Source organism: Sorghum bicolor, chromosome 1, assembly GCF_000003195.3.
Source record: "Sorghum bicolor cultivar BTx623 chromosome 1, Sorghum_bicolor_NCBIv3, whole genome shotgun sequence".
NCBI lineage: Eukaryota > Viridiplantae > Streptophyta > Magnoliopsida > Poales > Poaceae > Sorghum > Sorghum bicolor.
The window spans coordinates 4013596-4031203 of NC_012870.2; the positions used below are offsets into that span (position 1 = coordinate 4013596).

Genomic DNA, 17608 nt, shown 5'->3' on the forward strand with positions numbered 1-17608 from the left:
CAGGCCTCCCTGCAGCGCCTGCAGCCAGCCCGGCCGGGCATGCGGCCTTGTAGGCATACGTGTGGTCTCTCCCCAGCAGAGAGACGAGACTGTTCAACTGTTAAATTCATTCAAACGGGCATTTGTAGTTCAAATAATGGGTTCCCAAAAAAAAAACGTTCAAATGGAGCAGGGATGCAAGCTGGTGCAAATCGAATACTATGTTTAACCAAGAAACTAAATTTGATTATCGAATCTGATTGTTGGGGTATTTGCATAACACTGTCTACTAGTATTATTCGATCTGCTTGTAATAACCACGCGTGATTTTATGTGACTAGGTGTTGAGAGGAAGTGAGGAACAAAAGTTAACTTGATATCTGGAAAACCTGAGGGGCTAACTGCTATTCATGCCCCCAAACATGCCAGGCAACAGTCTTCAAGGGCAAAAAGGTCTATTCTCACGCCACTCCTTTGAGCTGTCCATGCATGCGTGCACCATGTCCATATGCACCCATGCACCACCCACCACCTGCATCCAAAGCATCCAGCTGATCTTAATTAATTAACAAAGACCGTGGGCCCTACTAAAGAATTAAGAAAGACCTAGGATCCAGTGGCTTCTCTTGCATTAATTAATATTCCTTGATCATCAAGTCAGTCGCTAATCAGGATTAGGCGCTCGTACGGACACACGCAGAGCCCGCGGTAAAGCTACCGTTGCGGTGAGTGGAGAGTGGAGACGGCGTACGTGCTCCACGCCCCGGTTCATGGCTCCTAGGGTTTCCTCGCCCCCTCCGCCTATATAGCAGCCCTCTTCCCCCCTCACCTGCTCACCCACTCCGCTCTCCTCTGCTTTCCCTCGTTCCTATCCACTGCCAAGGGGAACCACCAACCCCACAGAGCCTCTGCTTCAATCCTTCTTCTCCCATGGCTTACCGCGGCGGCGGCCGAGGAGGAGGCCGCGGCGGCGACCGCGGGGACCAGCGCCCGCCGTACGGCCACGGAGGAGCCGGGGGATCCGGAGGCGGCGGCGGAGGCCGGCCCTTCATCTGGCCGCCACCGCCTTCCACGCCGCGCCCGGTGATGCCGGCGCCGCCGCCGGGGCCATACCCGGTCCCGGTGCCGATGGGCGGCTACCGCGGGCCCATGGTGATGCCGCACCCGGGCGCGTACGGGGTTCCGATGGCCGTGTACCGGCCGTCCGGGCAAGCGGCCGTGTTCAGGGCGCCCGCGCCAGCGGCGCCGCAGGTCTCCTTCTCGCCTGCGCCTCCGGCAGCTCCGGTCACCATCAGGGCGCCGCCACCATCCTCGAAGACGACGTCGCCGGCTGCTCCGTCGTCTACCACTCCGGCGCCTCCACGCCAGTCCGCGCGGCAGAGCGCCTCCACGCCGGCGTCCGATTCGGCTCCGGCCGCCTCCTCCGCGCCGTCTCCCGCGGCGGCCCTGGCGAAGGAGGTGGAGAAGAAGCTGTTCGTCTCCGAGACCGCGCTGGCGCCGCCTGCGTCGGCGGCGCATGGGACGGCTGCTGCCCGCGCGGACGAGGCGTCGGACCTCGACCTGGCGCCGGTCTCCAAGAAGGGGCTGGCGCACCCCGCTCGCCCGGGCCTCGCCACCGTGGGGAAGAAGGTGATGATCCGCGCGAACCACTTCCTCGTCAACGTCGCCGACAACAACTTGTTCCACTATGATGTGAGCTATCCCCTCCTCCTCCCCATCTCCCCCCTCAGCTACTAGTACTAGTATCTTCTCGTATCCATGCGTGCTTGGTAAGATCTGGTAGTCCTGTGCGCGCGCGTGAGTCTGAGATATGGATTGGTACGAGCATGACGTGATAACATGTGATGATGGGCTCTCGTTTTGGTTCTTGCTTTTTTTGTTCTTGATCTGTCAGATCCAGTGTTTCTAATGCTAGCTTGTTCTTGTGGTTTTCTCGTTTCTGTGGAACGTTGGCGTACTAGCACATGAACATCTTGCGCTTCCAGTGTGCTACATATGCACGTTCATGTGGGGCTTCTGTTCGTACGTGGCTCTCTGCGCCAAAGCCTGTGTTTTCTCTTTGCTTCGGTTTCTTGTCCATGGTGCTGGTGCCTCGGTGATGGGACTGCTATTCATCTAGCCATCTCTCTACAGTCCATGAGAGGTTGTTCTGCAATCAGCACCCACGCTTTTGGAAAGAAATGGCAGGCTTTCTCTGCTGCGATTTTCTGCTCTGTTTTTTGGACTGTTGTTTCTTGCATCGAGGAAGTGGACTGCAGATCAGTGCCGTTCCGTAAAAGGCTCTTGCCAGAACATGGAATCGGAAAAACCATTGGGCAGATGCGTTGGAAATCTTGCATCTGTTTGGTGCGTCTTCTTTCGTTTGCTGTCGTTTGAGCACAAGCTTTCTCAGCTTTCAGCAGTAGGGCGATTTTCTTTTCTCAGTTTTTTGTTTGGCACTCTCTCTCTCTCTCTCTCTCGGTTTGCAGTGGGCCTCGTGTCGTGCAACACACATACTCCAAAACGTTCCACAATGTTGCGCAGAAAGGCCCCAGCCGTGTCTTGATCTCTTTTGCTTTTTATTCTTTCCTTTCTGAGGCCTTGTTTAGTTTCCAAAATTTTTCAAGATTCTCCGTCATATCGAATCTTGCGGCACATGCATGAAGTATTAAATATAGACGAAAATAAAAACTAATTACGCAGTTTACCTGTAAATCGCGAGACGAATCTTTTGATCCTAGTTAGTCTATGATTAGATAATATTTACCACAAACAAACGAAAATGCTACAGTAGCGAAATCCAAAAATTTTTCCAAACTAAACAAGGCCTGATTTGCCAGATGCAGTTTTTGTGCTTCTTGGTTTTATCTTTTTGACTTGAGCTTAGGCCTTGTTTAGTTCCAAAAAATTTTGCAAAACAGGTACTGTAGCACTTTCGTTTGTTTGTGACAAATATTGTCCAATCATGAACTAACTAGGTTCAAAAAATTCATCTCATCAATTCCGACCAAACTATGCAATTAGTTTTTATTTTCGTCTATATTTAATACTCCATGTATGCAATTAAAGATTCGATGTGACGGGGAATCTGAAAAATTTTGCAAAATTTTTTGGGAACTAAACAAGGCCAAATGTATACATGGAACTTGCTTTCAGTTCCATATTTGTGGTTCTTGCTTGTGTGAGAGATGGCCATTCATTCCCATGCATGAAGCAAGATCTGCAGAAGCAATAATGCAGATGCATCGTCATATGATGCAGCAGATGCGCATCCATGAACCAAAATCCCTGCAGCTTCTTCTGACACGGTTGTACCAAGTGGGGTTGGGGATGTGTCCTATCGTTTGCCTGCCATTGGAGTAGAAGCTTTTGATGAAACAGCTGCTGCGTTCTCTTGCAGCATTGTAGTAGATATTTGGCATCTTGTTACCTTTGTCCGCTTTTTGGTTGTTGTTTCTCTTCCTTGCGATCTCTTGTACCAGCTGAACTTTTGATTTTAGAAGACGGTCAGATCCATTGTGGGGTTTCTACAGTGAGCCTCTCCATGCTGTTCTGCAGCATATAGTTCCAAAGTTGGTCAGGAGACCTGTCTGTACGAGAGGGGAGATTCTTTGTGTTGTTTCCTTTTTGGAACTCTTCTTGGAATCTCCGATTGACCATACAAAATTTAATTACCTTGTCCTTGTACGAGAGGGACGGCGGTAACTTTTCTTTGGTACATATTATTTGCTGTGCTATTTGAACGAAGTAAATTCTCGGCCGTAGGTTTCTGAGTGAACTTCGTTTTATAAATGCTTGATTTTTTTCGAAATTTTTAGTAGTCAATTTAGTGTATTATAGATGAAATTTTATTATCACTGCAGTAAATTTTATTTTCACTGCAGTAAATGTTTGAATGAACTGTTTCCAGTTAAAGCTTCTTTAAATTAGTGACCTGTTTGCTATATCTGAGTTGCTTCAGTACGGAGTACCTCCCTTTCTTCCAGTTGCTTTTATCGTCTTTTCTGTCCTGTTACTAAACAAGTGTAGGGTGAATGTAAGGCCTTGTTTAGTTCCGAAAAGTGAAAACTTTTCGGAACTGTAGCACTTTCGTTTGTTTGTGACAAATATTATCCAATTATGGACTAACTAGAATCAAAAGATTCGTCTCGTGATTTCCAGATAAACTGTGTAATTAGTTTTTGTTTTCGTCTATATTTAATGTTTCATGCATTTGCCACAAGATTCGATGTGACGGAGAATCTTGAAAACTTTTTGGTTTTCAGGGTGAACTAAACAAGGCCTAAAGAGTAAAACCAAACAAGCCCGGCCCACGGCCCCACTTCGTCCCCCAACCCCACAACACCCGCGCATCTCTCTCTACCCACCGCCGCGGCAGAGCTCGGATCAACGCATCGGCCGGCGGCCCTGCGATTGTCGATGTGTCGCCGGGAAGCCACGCCTCTCCCCTGCCGCAGCTTATAGCAGTGTAGAAGAACCCTAGTCAATTCGCTCGTTTCCGCTGCCAGATTGGGTCCACGCCGCTGGATCTCCATGGCAGCACAACAAATTGGCTTCCCAGGTTCTGCCGCACAAAGCAACCAAAACCATGGCCACCACCCAAAATGCAAATGCTCTTCAAAACCACAGTAGTTTAATTGGCTCGTCAATCCACCTGTAACTTGACAATTTCCTTCATACTTTAATGTAAGTTGCTTCTCATTTTCTTAACCCTAGGATAAGTGACATGTCATACTGTCTTGTTTACTGAATCTAGGATGAGAATTTCATTATTCTTCCACTAAGGATACTAATTTTTTAGTGTTTATTTGTGTGCTGTGATGTGTGAAACCATGGTCTAGTTGATCTCAACAAAAAGATTATGATTCATTTTGCCTGGCATTTATGTGTCTTTTAGGTGGCTATTAATCCTGAGTCAAAGTCAAGACAAACCAACAGGGAAGTTCTGAATGAGCTTATCAAGTTGCATGGGAAGACAGCTCTGGGTGGCAAACTGCCTGCCTATGATGGAAGGAAGAGTCTTTATACTGCTGGTTCACTTCCTTTTGAATCAGAGGAGTTTGTGGTTACGCTGGTTGATCCAGAAAAGAAGGACAAAGAAAGGTCTTCCCAGATCCTATTTTGGTCCACTTTTCAGTACTACATGAAAGTTATTTCTCCCCTGCATATGTTAATGTTTTTCAATTTATAGGGCGGAGAGGGAGTACAAAATCACAATTCGTATCGCTGGGAGAACAGATTTGTACCACCTTCAGCAGTTTCTGCGCGGAAGACAGAGGGATATGCCTCAAGAAACCATACAAGTACTTGATGTTGTCCTCAGGGAGTCGCCATCTTGGAAGTATAATGGCTAAACACAATTTCCTGCTTTTAATTTTGCTTTAGTAATCTTTTATCCTGGTTACTGACAAATTTTTGGTTAAATGTCGCTGCAGTTATGTCACAGTGTCCAGATCCTTTTTCTCTACTACTTTTGGCCACCGAGGCGACATTGGCGAGGGGCTTGAGTGTTGGAGGGGTTACTACCAAAGCCTGCGCCCGACACAAATGGGGCTTTCACTGAATATAGGTAATACTCTGTCTATCTTGTTGTTGGCCCATGCCTTTTATTTGATAATATGTTTTGGTAATTAACATTGGTTTTAATGTTGCCTTTTGCAGACATATCAGCAACATCCTTTTTTAAGCCTGTGTCAGTTATCAAATTTGTGGAGGAGTACCTGAACATGCGTGATACATCTCGGCCTTTGTCGGACAGAGATCGTGTGAAGGTAATGTTTTCACACACTGACAATCTAGAAAGCTTCTTGTACAGTACATCCTCCTATTGGCTCGTTTTTGTTGAGTAATCTTACATGACATTAATTGTGTTCAGATAAAGAAAGCATTACGTGGAGTTCGCATTGAAACAACCCACCAACAGGATCAAATCAGAAGATACAAGATAACAGGGGTTACTTCCATCCCTATGAGCCAGCTGATGTAAGTATCTATATGCAAATGCTGCCTTTCTTTTCTCTTCTCTCTACAGCATTTACGTTCTGGAATATTAATGCTAATATTAATCATTGCATGGTATGCCTTGAGTTTGAGTATTTTGTGCATGTTTGTATGTGGGTAGGCAAGTTATAAGACAGGGTCTAGGAGTAACAAATATTTTGAGAGAATATTAATTCTGAATTACTGGCACATCACTTACTAACTGCTAAATAGTTGTAGATTACAATTAATACAATTTGAACAATCTGATATGTCAACACTGTGTCATCAACTTACCGCTCCTTTTTGTCATTTTAGATTTCCTGTTGATGATAAAGGAACAAGAAAGACTGTTGTGCAGTACTTCTGGGACAAATACAACTACAGCTTGAAGCATGGTTCTTGGCCTTGTCTTCAGGCTGGCAGTGATTCACGACCTGTATATTTGCCTATGGAGGTACTGTATCCATGATCATTCAGCAGTACTTGAATTATTCATGTTATGTTCATTGTTTTAATAAAAAAATGTTATAGGTTTGTAAAATTCTGGAAGGGCAGAGATACTCTAAGAAGCTTAATGACAGACAAGTGACCAACATACTTAGAGCAACATGTAAACGTCCCCAGGAGAGGGAGCAGAGCATACATGATGTACTCTTCTGGACCCTTATTCCTCTGCTGTTTATAATAGAATAATTATTATCTCTGCAGGATATCGTTTCTAATGACAAATTTTCTTATGTGCTGCATAGATGGTTCTGCATAACAAGTATGCAGATGATAGGTTTGCTCAGGAGTTTGGCATCAAAGTTAGCAGTGATCTAGTGACTGTTCCAGCCCGTGTGCTGCCTCCACCCCTGGTAACTTGGATAATTTTGTTTTCCTTGCTCAAAGATTAGTGTCCAGGAATCACCTTTGTTTTATTCTTTGAGGAATAATCAGTTCCTTTGCTGTATTTCAGTTGAAATATCATGAGTCTGGTAGGGAGAAAACCTGTGCGCCAAGTGTTGGACAATGGAACATGATCAATAAGGTGAGATTATGTTCTTACCTAGAAATTTGTCTCTGAAGTTAGTTGAGCATTGGCATACTTGTCAATAAGTTCATTGTGAACTTGTCCAGCATCTTTGTGCACTGTTTGTCAATCGTTGTTTTGCTGGGAAATGTTTGTCAAGCTTTTAGGAGTGTCTTTTTGTTTAATGCTGAAACTATCATTACCAAATTTTCTAGCCAGTCTTTCTAGATGTAACAAAGCTTTTGACCACTGTTCTGGTACCCTTTTCTAGAAAATGATCAACGGAGGAACTATTGATAACTGGACTTGTTTGAACTTTTCACGCATGCGACCTGATGAGGTACAGAGGTTCTGTATGGATCTGATTCATATGTGCAATGCAACTGGAATGGTAAGTTCTTTACTATCTGATTCCAGACAGTTCAGTATATATTGAGGTTAACTTCTAATCATCCCTGTAGGTTGTCAATCCACGTCCATTTGTTGATGTCAAGTCTGCAGCTCCCAACCATATAGAGAATGCTTTGAGAGATGTACACAGGAGAGCCACACAAATGCTTGCCCAACAAGGAGTGGGAAATCAGCTGCAGCTTCTGATCGTAATTCTGCCTGATGTTAGTGGTTCTTATGGTATGCATAACTGTCTTTCGGTCTGGGTCATACACACCTTTACAATTTATTAGGATTTTTGTTATATAAATGACTCTCCTACTTTTGCAGGTAAAATCAAAAGAGTCTGTGAGACTGACATTGGAATTGTATCTCAGTGTTGCTTGCCAAAGCATGCTAGCAGACCAAACAAACAATATTTAGAAAATGTTGCACTCAAAATCAATGTCAAGGTCCGAAAACCTATATTTTTTGCAATAAGTTTTTTTGTTGTTGTCTTTTTTTGCAGGAATTTATTAATTCCTTTCATTTAAGCAGGTTGGTGGGCGCAACACAGTTCTTGAGCGAGCCTTTGTACGCAATGGCATACCCTTTGTGTCAGAAGTCCCAACAATCATCTTTGGTGCAGATGTCACACACCCCCCACCAGGAGAGGACTCTGCCTCATCCATTGCTGCTGTTAGTTTCTTTTTATAATTGTCAAGTTATCAATCATATTTCAGTTGTATGATTTGCTTACAATGTTTTTGGAACATTGATTTGCTTACAATGTGGTATTCCTCTTCATAATTTAGTGCAATCTGAGCTATGTAAAAATAAGTTATCATGTTGCTGATTATAACTTTCGTTGAAATTGTGTAGGTGGTGGCATCAATGGACTGGCCAGAAATCACCAAGTACAGAGGCTTGGTTTCTGCTCAACCACACCGACAAGAGATAATAGAAGATTTGTTTACTGTCACTAAGGATCTGCAGAAGGGGCACAGTGTTAATGGTGGAATGATCAGGTAAGTTTTTGATTGATCTGAGTTTGTCCTATTGTTAGTTATCAAATGGTTTATCTGGGTAACTGACATGGTCTTGTTTGCAGGGAGCTACTGATTGCTTTCCGCAGGAAGACAAACAGAAGGCCTGAGAGGATAATATTCTATCGGTATGTGTTCCAGATTCCTGTTTTTGGTTCATTTTTTCTACGCTATTGAGTGATGAAGTATGTTGATTTATCACGCCTATACAGGGACGGTGTAAGTGAAGGTCAATTCAGCCATGTACTTCTTCATGAAATGGATGCCATCAGAAAGGTATGATTACCAGCATCATAATTTGTCTGTCAAATATGGTTTTCTTTGTCATATGCCCATGTCAATGGTTGTGTCCCTTTCCTTTTCAAGGCTTGCGCTTCTTTGGAGGAGGGATATCTACCTCCAGTCACATTTGTGGTTGTCCAGAAAAGGCATCACACAAGGCTTTTCCCTGAGGTTCATGGAAGGCGTGATATGACTGATAAAAGTGGAAACATTCTTCCCGGTTAGTGTTTTGGTGTCACACTGCTATTGAGTTCATATAGCTGCTGCTTCTGTAAGTATTTGCTGATCTGGGGTTATTTTGTGCCTTGTGCTGCAGGAACTGTGGTTGACCAACAGATTTGCCATCCTACTGAGTTTGATTTCTACTTGTGTAGTCATGCTGGTATTCAGGTATGTTGGTACCTCGGTGCACATTCTTTTCCAGAACACCACTTGTCAGATATTGAGCGTCAAAATTATTTTTTGTCAGGGAACAAGTCGGCCCACCCATTACCATGTCCTCTATGATGAGAATCATTTTACTGCTGATGCACTGCAGTCACTGACCAACAATCTATGCTACACGTAAGTTCAACTCCTCTTCACTCTTGAGTGCTCTTTCTCTCTCTGACTCTTTGGCTTACCTAACATCTGTCTACTTTAATTGATGAAATGCAGTTATGCTCGTTGCACCCGTGCTGTATCAGTGGGTAAGTTCTTATTCTAGCTGCTCTTCTGTTTCCTATCATAATCTGCTCAGCTGAAGCTTTCATTGATATGAGCTCTTTCTTGTGAGCTTGTAACATGAGAACATTTCAAGCTCTTTGGCAGTGGTTCAATGATTTAACACATTGGCAGAATTTCATCTAAATTGTAGATGTATTCTTAACCAGTGCAATGTAGTTTGATTAGCGAAAATGAATGGTATTCTCTATGTCTTTGCAATGTGTTTTTTGAATTTACATTGAAATAAACAATCAAGGATATCGTTGTCATCTCTAACACCTTTATCTGTTGGGCTCATAATCATTGTTTCTTTTTTATTATTAGTCCTACTGTTGCTCTGTACAGCTGTCACTGAACCATGCTTCATTTCCTTGTGCTCTTTTATGTTGTAGAATATATGCAAAGTAGTTGGTTACCAGTCACCACTAATGGTGTGTTCTTTGCTTTCCAGTTCCACCAGCCTACTATGCCCACCTTGCCGCATTCCGGGCACGCTACTATGTGGAAGGAGAAAGCTCAGACGGTGGCTCAACCCCTGGCAGCAGCGGGCAGACAGTAGCCCGGGAGGGTCCTGTGGAGGTGCGTCAACTTCCGAAGATCAAGGACAACGTGAAGGACGTTATGTTCTACTGCTGAGCTCCAAGTTCGGCTTTCAAGCTCTCTTTTTTGCTAGATGATGGGATGTTCTCTTCTTTTTATGGATGTTTCTGGTAATCTTATGAGTGACTTGTCTGTATATTGAGCTGGCTGCTCATATTTTCATCTCTTGGTATTCGGAGTAGCTAGGCTGTGACTGGAGCTTGGTATCGAAGGCCTAAAACTCTGTTTGGATGAAACCAATGCAAGCACTCCTTGCCTGCTTTCTGTTCGATCAGTATAATCTTATCTGCTTTGGTTGACATGTTATTTTTCTGGGGATATTAAGATGAAGTATTTTCCCAGCCATTTTGATTGATATTTGGTTCTGGACCGTGGGTGGCCAGCCATTTTGATCCATAAGTCACATGCTTCATCAAGTGGTTAGTGGCTTGGACATTTGACATCCAAATGAGTCCGCAGAACCAAATTAATGTGGCAACTTTGAGCTTAAGTTTAACTCTGTTGCAAGATAGCAAGTTCTCTTGTTTCTGGTAAGTAAACTGCTGGAGAAAGGATTGAGTAAGCTTTAGTCTTTGCTGTTTGGTCATGGTTTTGTAAGTTGGCTACATCACAAAATGTTATTGTAGTTCAGTTTCTGGGTGCAGCAAAACCTTTCATTGTTGATATGATGGCCACTGGCCAGACATGGCTTGTGGTCAGCTAAAATCGAAACACAGGCGAAGCGGTTCGTCGGTACCTTGGTGGGACTCATGCTGCAAGTGTGGGATGGGCAATGTGTAGGGGAAAAGGGCCAAATGGATGCGAGTGCTCTATGTTTGGTTGGGTTGCGAAAGCAAGTAATGCTTATCATTTGGTTAGATGTATGTAGTACAAGAAGCAGAGACAACTCTACAATCGGCCCGCCTATGCCTATGATTTGTGCTGCTGAGTTGGTTACGTCATTGCTCGGCGGTATTTTGGGCCAAAATTTTTGGCACAGGAACGGCATGTCACGGCCATTCTGACAGCTACAAGCTGCTTTAGATACAAGAGCAACCGCAGACCACTAGTATTCTTTCGTTGCTCAAGAAAATTTCATATATAATTATAAGGGCATCCGGTGTATACCAGTAGCACACATCTACAGAGCTAAGTTTACACAATCTCTAGTACAGATCCTCATATCCATTCTACCAAATTAGAAACTCACAAGCATAAAAAATTTGATAGAAAACTATCAGCTTGCTATGTTGCATTATCGTGCAACCTCCCAAAAGGAGGAATCAGTCAGTACAGCCGAAAAGTGTGCTCTCATTTGGCATATATTGCAGGTGCGTACTTGAACCACGATGCAGCAGTCTAATCGATCTAGTTTCCCCCGTCTCTTGAGGTATTTCACCGCCTGTAACGGTAGCGCTTGAAGTTGAAATAGAGATGGAGAATCCCACGCTCAAATGTACACTTGAACCCCTTCTTGTGTGAGTATTCCCATTCCTTGTTCACAATACGGAAAGCCTGTGGAATAAAACAAAGTGAAAAGACTGCCCATGGAAAAAGCTACAGAAGAATAATACGAAACATTACAAGGCACAAGGCTTACAATATCCTCATATGGAGGGCCGGCGTGAAATCTTATGAGACAAGTCTCACCAGTGCTTCCATCTTTCTCTATACTGTACGTTGGTGCTTTTGATTTATCCACAAGATCAGGGTAAAATATATTGAACTTGTAGCCTTGAACAATTTTTGGTGGTGGGTTATCATGGTCATAATGAGTCTGGTTGTATTTATTCCATTCATATCCAGTGTGCACCCGATTGAAGTACTTGGGCTTTCTTGGTCGATACTTGTCGTGCCACCAGTACACCTGCGAGTATATTGAACAAGCATATGCCATCAGAAACCAGATGAGTTCATATGTGGTAGGATGCACCAAAGTTGCTAACTCATGCTTCGTGTGTGTAGCCCTATATTAAACTATCAAAATATACTCAACTACAAATTACATGAGTCAACAAAATATTTGAAAGTTTTGGTGTAGCTTAAGGTGTGTTATATATGGTCCAAATTATTAGCAAGATAACCATCGGTCCTTCTGGATCAACACTAAAAAATTGTCACAGTTATGCCATATCCCAGTTGAATTCTGAGAACTCTCGCTAATCTAGTATCAGGGCAGAGTATTGGAAAATATAGATATACAGCTATTGTCATGTTACCATCTAAAAACGCAATTAGATGAAAGGAAAATCATCCAAACCTGTGAATCAAGGTTCACTTCAGCACCGGCACCAAATACTGCATCTCCTTCCTCCATAGCTCCCATCGTTTTTATGGCCTTCATCTCCATCTCATCAGGTACTCTTGCCTTTGCTTTCATGGCTTCTTGAACTTTCCTTTGATGCTCCAAAACTACAGCTTCACGTTTTCGGTCCTGGAGATGATTAAAAGCATTAAGTATGAGTTGCCAACCTCATTCTAATTATCTAATCAACTCATAAAATAAACCCTAATGACTTGATGTTCTTAAGAAAAATCTTCACCCATTGTCTTTTTTTTGTGAAGAAACTGAAGGGACCGAAGTCCCTGCAGAGAGGCTTTGTTAAAAAACAAACAAGTAACAAGTAAAAGAGGAAGTTACAAAGAGGGCAAGCCAGCTTGGCCTCACCCATTGTCTTTGTATATGAACTCTAGAAAGCCCTCAAATTTAAGTCAGCATAAGGAGCATTGCCATCAAAAGTAAGATCTAAATAAACCAATGCCCCCCTCTTACGGTAAGACATGCAGGAAGGCCTGCAGAAGCCTGAAAGGTTTTCTTCTTAACAAAAAAAAAAATACCAGTAGAACTTTTCGTCATAAAATATTGTTAGTTAGCCTTTTTTTTTGTTGCATAATATGGAAACAATCAGTACTTGACAATTAAACTACTCAGTTAACTGCGCTGCAGCATATAACTAGTACAGTTCCAATCATGTTTCTGTTAATACTATTAGAAATTGAAACACAGGACTCTACCAGCTCAGCTTTGTCCTCTTCAGGATCAATTGCATCTTCATCTTCATTGCCATGCATTAGCTGTGGAGAGAAGGATCCATCTTCCTCTTCGAATTGGTTTTCTGTGTGCTGAGGTATAGGCTCAGGCGAATATCGTTTATCATCTAAAAAAAGAACATACAACAGAAATCACTTCATTATCTTGGAAAAATAGTTGATTAAGTAATCAGAAAAGAAGGTAAACCTTCATCCTCATGCATCTCATCCTCCAGTTTATTATCATCTTCTTCCTCAGATTCCACATCTTGTTCAACAGCACCAGGATGCTCCAGTCGATGTAAATGCTTCCTTAGGATAGAAGCATGGATCTCCCTCAGGCAAGCCTGCGACGCAAACAAGCATTTTTCGTAAGTATAAACTGCAAAATCAAAATTAAGAAGTTCAATGCAACAGCGCAGTTCTAGATTATAAAGGATTACTGTAATAAGCCTTTAAAGAAGTTCAGATCATGCAACTGCAACCAGTGGTGGCAAAGTAGCGCCTTTTGCCTATTACTGAGGTCTAGTCAATAAAACCATGCATCCTTTTACTTTGTATAACGGTATGAATGGATTGGCATTAGCAGACCCACTGACATACCTTTGCTTTGTAAATATGAAGCCGTTTCAGGATAGCTTCCCAGTATTCGACAACTTTTGCAGTTCCAGAGCGCATTTGGGACTCAATTTGACTTTGCATATCTTCAAGCTCTGTGGAAGTTTTACCATCCAGGAGACTTTTTACATCCCCCTCAATACTTGCATGCAAACCTCTCTCTTCTGCAAGAACCTCAGGTGGTGGTTCCTCACCACGGACCCTAGCTCGATCTAGGGCATCTCTTTTCCGAGCCTCACCTAGCTCCCATTCGCATACCACCATGAGTGCCTGATAAATTTTCAGATCAACATAGACATTATGCATTAGCATTCTTGCTAATCATATGAACAAGCTTTTCCTTGCAGAAGCTCTATAAGGAACTGAGGGGAAATTATATATACGAAGCTAGAAATATATCATGAAAAACTAAAGCATTTTTTCCTAACCAAACAAATAAAATCGATTATAGGAAAATGGAGGCAACTGTCAGTTTTGTATCCACCACCACAATACCTAGTTAGGAGAACATTGTTCCATACTTAGCATTTTCAACATAAAAAATTACACATTTTATACATATTGCTCACGGTTATTCAGAAGAAGGTAATATTGTCATGCATCTTAATGCCAACTGGTTATTCAGGAAAAAGGTAAAAGAAAATGACGTACCTCCCAGTACTTAACATTTGTTTGGCTTTCCCTGTCCAAATCAAGATGCATCTTAATGTCATCACGTAGCTCTTCCATTTCTTTCACTGTTAATCCCTGATATTTTTGCAAAATACACTTATATTTCAGGAACTGCTAAGTTACAGAATGCATAACTTTTGAATGCACTGTACGATGGTGTCAGAATATTATACAATAGCTGGCTTTAAAAAACATACAGAAAATTACACAGGTAAGTGCTGCTGGGACAGCTCTTTTTTTCAGTAGAATTGGGTAAGGATGAACAAAGGATGCTCACCTTGAACACCAGATAGGGCTCATTTAACTCAATGTCAAATTCATCTGAGAAACTAAGATTCTTAAGGAGAACATCAATAGGCTTTGTACGCCCCTCCCGCAACCTGATCTCAGACCTGACCTTGCTTTGGTCAAAATGAAACTGCACCTCAAAATGAGAAATGCTAGATAAATAACAATTCCATTTAACTACAACACAAATTGAATAGTGTTTGTCAGGCTTTAAGGTATTAACCTCTTCCTCTTTCTTCTCCCAGTCTTGAAACTCGGCACGTGCTCTTTCTCTAGCTAGCAATGCCTTCAAAATGGCAAGTACATGTATTTAATTCCAAATGCAAAAACTATCTGAATGGAATAAATGATAGACATAAACCTACGACATTATTGTAAAAGAGATTTATGATCTTCAAATACAAACCATTTCCTCTTCATGCTGTGCCTTTTCAATTGCTCTTTCTTCCCTTCTTTTCTTAACCTTTTCTATTTCAGCCTACATTTGGCAGAGCGAATATAACGATTAGGCACTGCAAGAAAAATATAATCTTCAATTTTCCATTGGAAGAAGACAGAACGACAATTTTTCTGGCTAGCAAATTGTACAGTGCACTACATGACAAAAGCATGAATAAAAATAAAATAACACATATGAAGTTATGAACCTTATTAATTCATTGGAAGTAAACCTCCAAGTAAGGAGGTAGGATGACTACAATATGCTTTAGAGTTTAAAGTTCCAACTAATAAACAATGGGATTAGATATAGAGAACTAGTCCAGAAATTCATGTTCCATAGTACCATTCTTTCTTGCTGTTTCTTCTTCTCAGATTTGACAGAAATGTCCACCTTCTGTCCCTGAGATACATCACGCTCTATCTTCTTTCGCCACACAAACCTGTAAAGAGATAAGATAGAGGGCATCCTTCTTTGAATATTGTTTTGTCACAATGAAAGCAGCTATTCAAGGAATTTTATAGTGGTAATGCAAAAACAAGATAGAAAATAATTTGGGTGCTCAAGGAAGCCACCAACATTTTAGTTTACTTGACAATATGGGTAAACATTAGAAATCGTATCCCAGGGTAAACATACTATCAGAAGAGTGTGAACATAAAGTGCAATAATATGACAAACTATAAGGCAAAAATATGATGTCTGAAAGGATATATATCAATAATTCAAGATTGAACAGTAAGATCTTGGCACACGAGTGAATAAAGCCAAAAAATAATTAGGCAAATTTGAATGAACAACACCATAAGTCTACAAATCCGAAGCTGTGTTTAAAAGTAGCATAACCATCTTGTGAAAAAAAAAAACTACATAAGCCATTGAAACAACAAACATAATCCCCATGGTGATGTAAGAAAATTATCAAGAAAAAACACTTGGCAAAACTATCTAAGAGACATTATCATGTCAGCGATAATAATAATAATAATGGATGCTTACTGGATCGTGCATCACTAAGCTCCACTTTCATTTCCATGTTTTACTTTTACCAATTACAACAGCCTAAGTTAGTTCAACTCTTCATGATTGTTACCACAATAACATAATTAGTCACCAAGCAAATTTTTCCCTTGATGAATCTATTAGCTGTGTCCAGCAACCTAAATCAGCTTTGCTTACTGGTAATATTAAATCCCATTACAATTTTTATCACCCATGCCAGTTCATAAACAGTATTTCTGTACCAGTAAACCACCCTGATATCTGCCCAGGTACAATCATCTAGAGCATGCCACTGGTTGCCACAAGAAGTTAGTTCTATTGATATAGTCTTATTATAGGTGCCATTAGGAGCAGTATTTATTTGGATACAAGATGGGTAAGTAAGAGTATTAAGATGTTTGCAATGTTCTTATAGGTGATAATAGTTGAACTAGTTTTGTCAATGTACGACATCCTGCACGATTTTCTCAGTTGTAGACTTCTAGTTCTATTCTAGCATAAAATAGGTCCTGCTTCCCAACTCTCCTTGGGTAGTTATTAGCTGTTTTGGCGTTGTTTTTTTCTCCCCAGAAAGACTGGGCAAATTCGAGCCAAAATCTTTTCTCCAGGTAGCAAGAATTACTGAATTTCTGCACAATTTCGTACGAGAGGGAAACGAATTCACGTACTTCTCTGTCAGGTTGGGATCGCCAAAGGGGTTTGAATCGTTGGAGTAGCCCGAAACTGCATTCGCCTTCAGTTTCTTGGCCACCTTCTCCGCCTACACAACCACCACAGCCAACAACGAGTCAGCAATTAGAGCCCTGACCGCAACCCTAATTCCAACCCAATCAAAGGGAAAGCCACCACCTCAACAGCTCAATCCCATACCTTCTTCTGCGCCTTCTTCGCCATGTACTCAATGATCTGCTCCTCGGTGACATCCCGGCGCTTCCGACCGCCGGTCCTCCCTCGGCGCCCGGAGTCCGACCCGGAATCCTCGCTCCCGCTGCCGCTCGCGTCGCTGGAGGACGGGGTGTCCCTCCGGCGGTGGCTCCTGCGACGGTGGCGGCTCCGGCTCCGACGGGGCGAGCCGCTGGAGTCAGAGGCGGCGTCCGAGCCAGACTGGGACGGGCTGCGCCGCCGCCGCGACGACGACGAGCGCCGCCGGCCCTCGCTCTCGCGGTCCCGCTTCGGCATGTCGGCGACGAGAGGGAAGCCGCGTTAGAGTCTCGCGGTCGTCGTGGGCTTGTAAATTGTTTAGCGGATTAACTGAGGTCGGTTATCCATGTTCGTTGGTCTGGGCCGCAAAGAGCCCAGCAGAAGGCCCATAGAGTGTCAGGCTAGGCCGAAATTGGACTTCAAAATGGAAGTACTGCCTTGTGGATTTCAAAAGTGGCCTTGAATGCAAGAATGATTGGACGGTGCCATGAACATTGGTGCCCAAAGGTGTGGATCCGGCGGATTAATTTGGGCCTCCATATGTTCTTGGGGTTGTTTGGATTTCGGTCACACACTGTCGCGTCATAATTGTGGCAGTGTTAGGAGACTCACAATACAAGACTCTATCATAGAGTCCAAGACAATTAATTACATATTATTTATGGTATTTTGCTGATGTGGCAACATATTTATTGAAGAAAGAGG

General features: G+C 42.7%; 2 protein-coding genes across 2 annotated transcripts; one reads left to right on the forward strand and one right to left on the reverse strand.

The window, feature by feature from the left end:
• Positions 822–10260, forward strand: LOC8061157 (protein argonaute MEL1). Its single transcript, XM_021452219.1, has 22 exons — positions 822–1671; positions 4856–5061; positions 5150–5299; positions 5394–5527; positions 5620–5729; positions 5834–5940; positions 6256–6394; positions 6472–6588; positions 6690–6797; positions 6899–6970; positions 7224–7343; positions 7414–7582; positions 7673–7794; positions 7880–8020; positions 8204–8349; positions 8433–8495; positions 8580–8643; positions 8734–8869; positions 8966–9039; positions 9119–9213; positions 9307–9338; positions 9806–10260. Exons 1-22 carry the CDS (start codon positions 910–912, stop codon positions 9988–9990), a joined length of 3252 nt encoding a protein of 1083 aa, XP_021307894.1. The 5' UTR covers positions 822–909; the 3' UTR covers positions 9991–10260.
• Positions 11009–17201, reverse strand: LOC8061158 (cactin). The gene is made up of 13 exons (XM_002466231.2): positions 16853–17201; positions 16651–16742; positions 15326–15422; positions 14948–15019; positions 14765–14827; positions 14531–14671; positions 14233–14328; positions 13567–13851; positions 13172–13310; positions 12949–13091; positions 12194–12367; positions 11534–11800; positions 11009–11448 (listed from the first exon to the last, which is right to left on the reverse strand). Exons 1-13 carry the CDS (start codon positions 17159–17161, stop codon positions 11329–11331), a joined length of 1998 nt encoding a protein of 665 aa, XP_002466276.1. The 5' UTR covers positions 17162–17201; the 3' UTR covers positions 11009–11328.

What these genes read in the sequence shown, in the direction of transcription:
- LOC8061157 (XM_021452219.1), top strand. Translation starts at nt 910, where the DNA reads ATGGCTTACCGCGGCGGCGGCCGAGGAGGAGGCCGCGGCGGCGACCGC. An exon ending in GAAAAGAAGGACAAAGAAAG is followed by an intron (nt 5,062 to 5,149) that starts GTCTTCCCAGAT and finishes TTCAATTTATAG; the next exon opens with GGCGGAGAGGGAGTACAAAA. An exon ending in GTTAATGGTGGAATGATCAG is followed by an intron (nt 8,350 to 8,432) that starts GTAAGTTTTTGA and finishes TCTTGTTTGCAG; the next exon opens with GGAGCTACTGATTGCTTTCC.
- LOC8061158 (XM_002466231.2), bottom strand. Translation starts at nt 17,161, where the DNA reads ATGCCGAAGCGGGACCGCGAGAGCGAGGGCCGGCGGCGCTCGTCGTCG. An exon ending in GATCCCAACCTGACAGAGAA is followed by an intron (nt 15,423 to 16,650) that starts GTACGTGAATTC and finishes ATCTCTTTACAG; the next exon opens with GTTTGTGTGGCGAAAGAAGA. An exon ending in GGGAGAAGAAAGAGGAAGAG is followed by an intron (nt 14,672 to 14,764) that starts GTTAATACCTTA and finishes TTTGAGGTGCAG; the next exon opens with TTTCATTTTGACCAAAGCAA.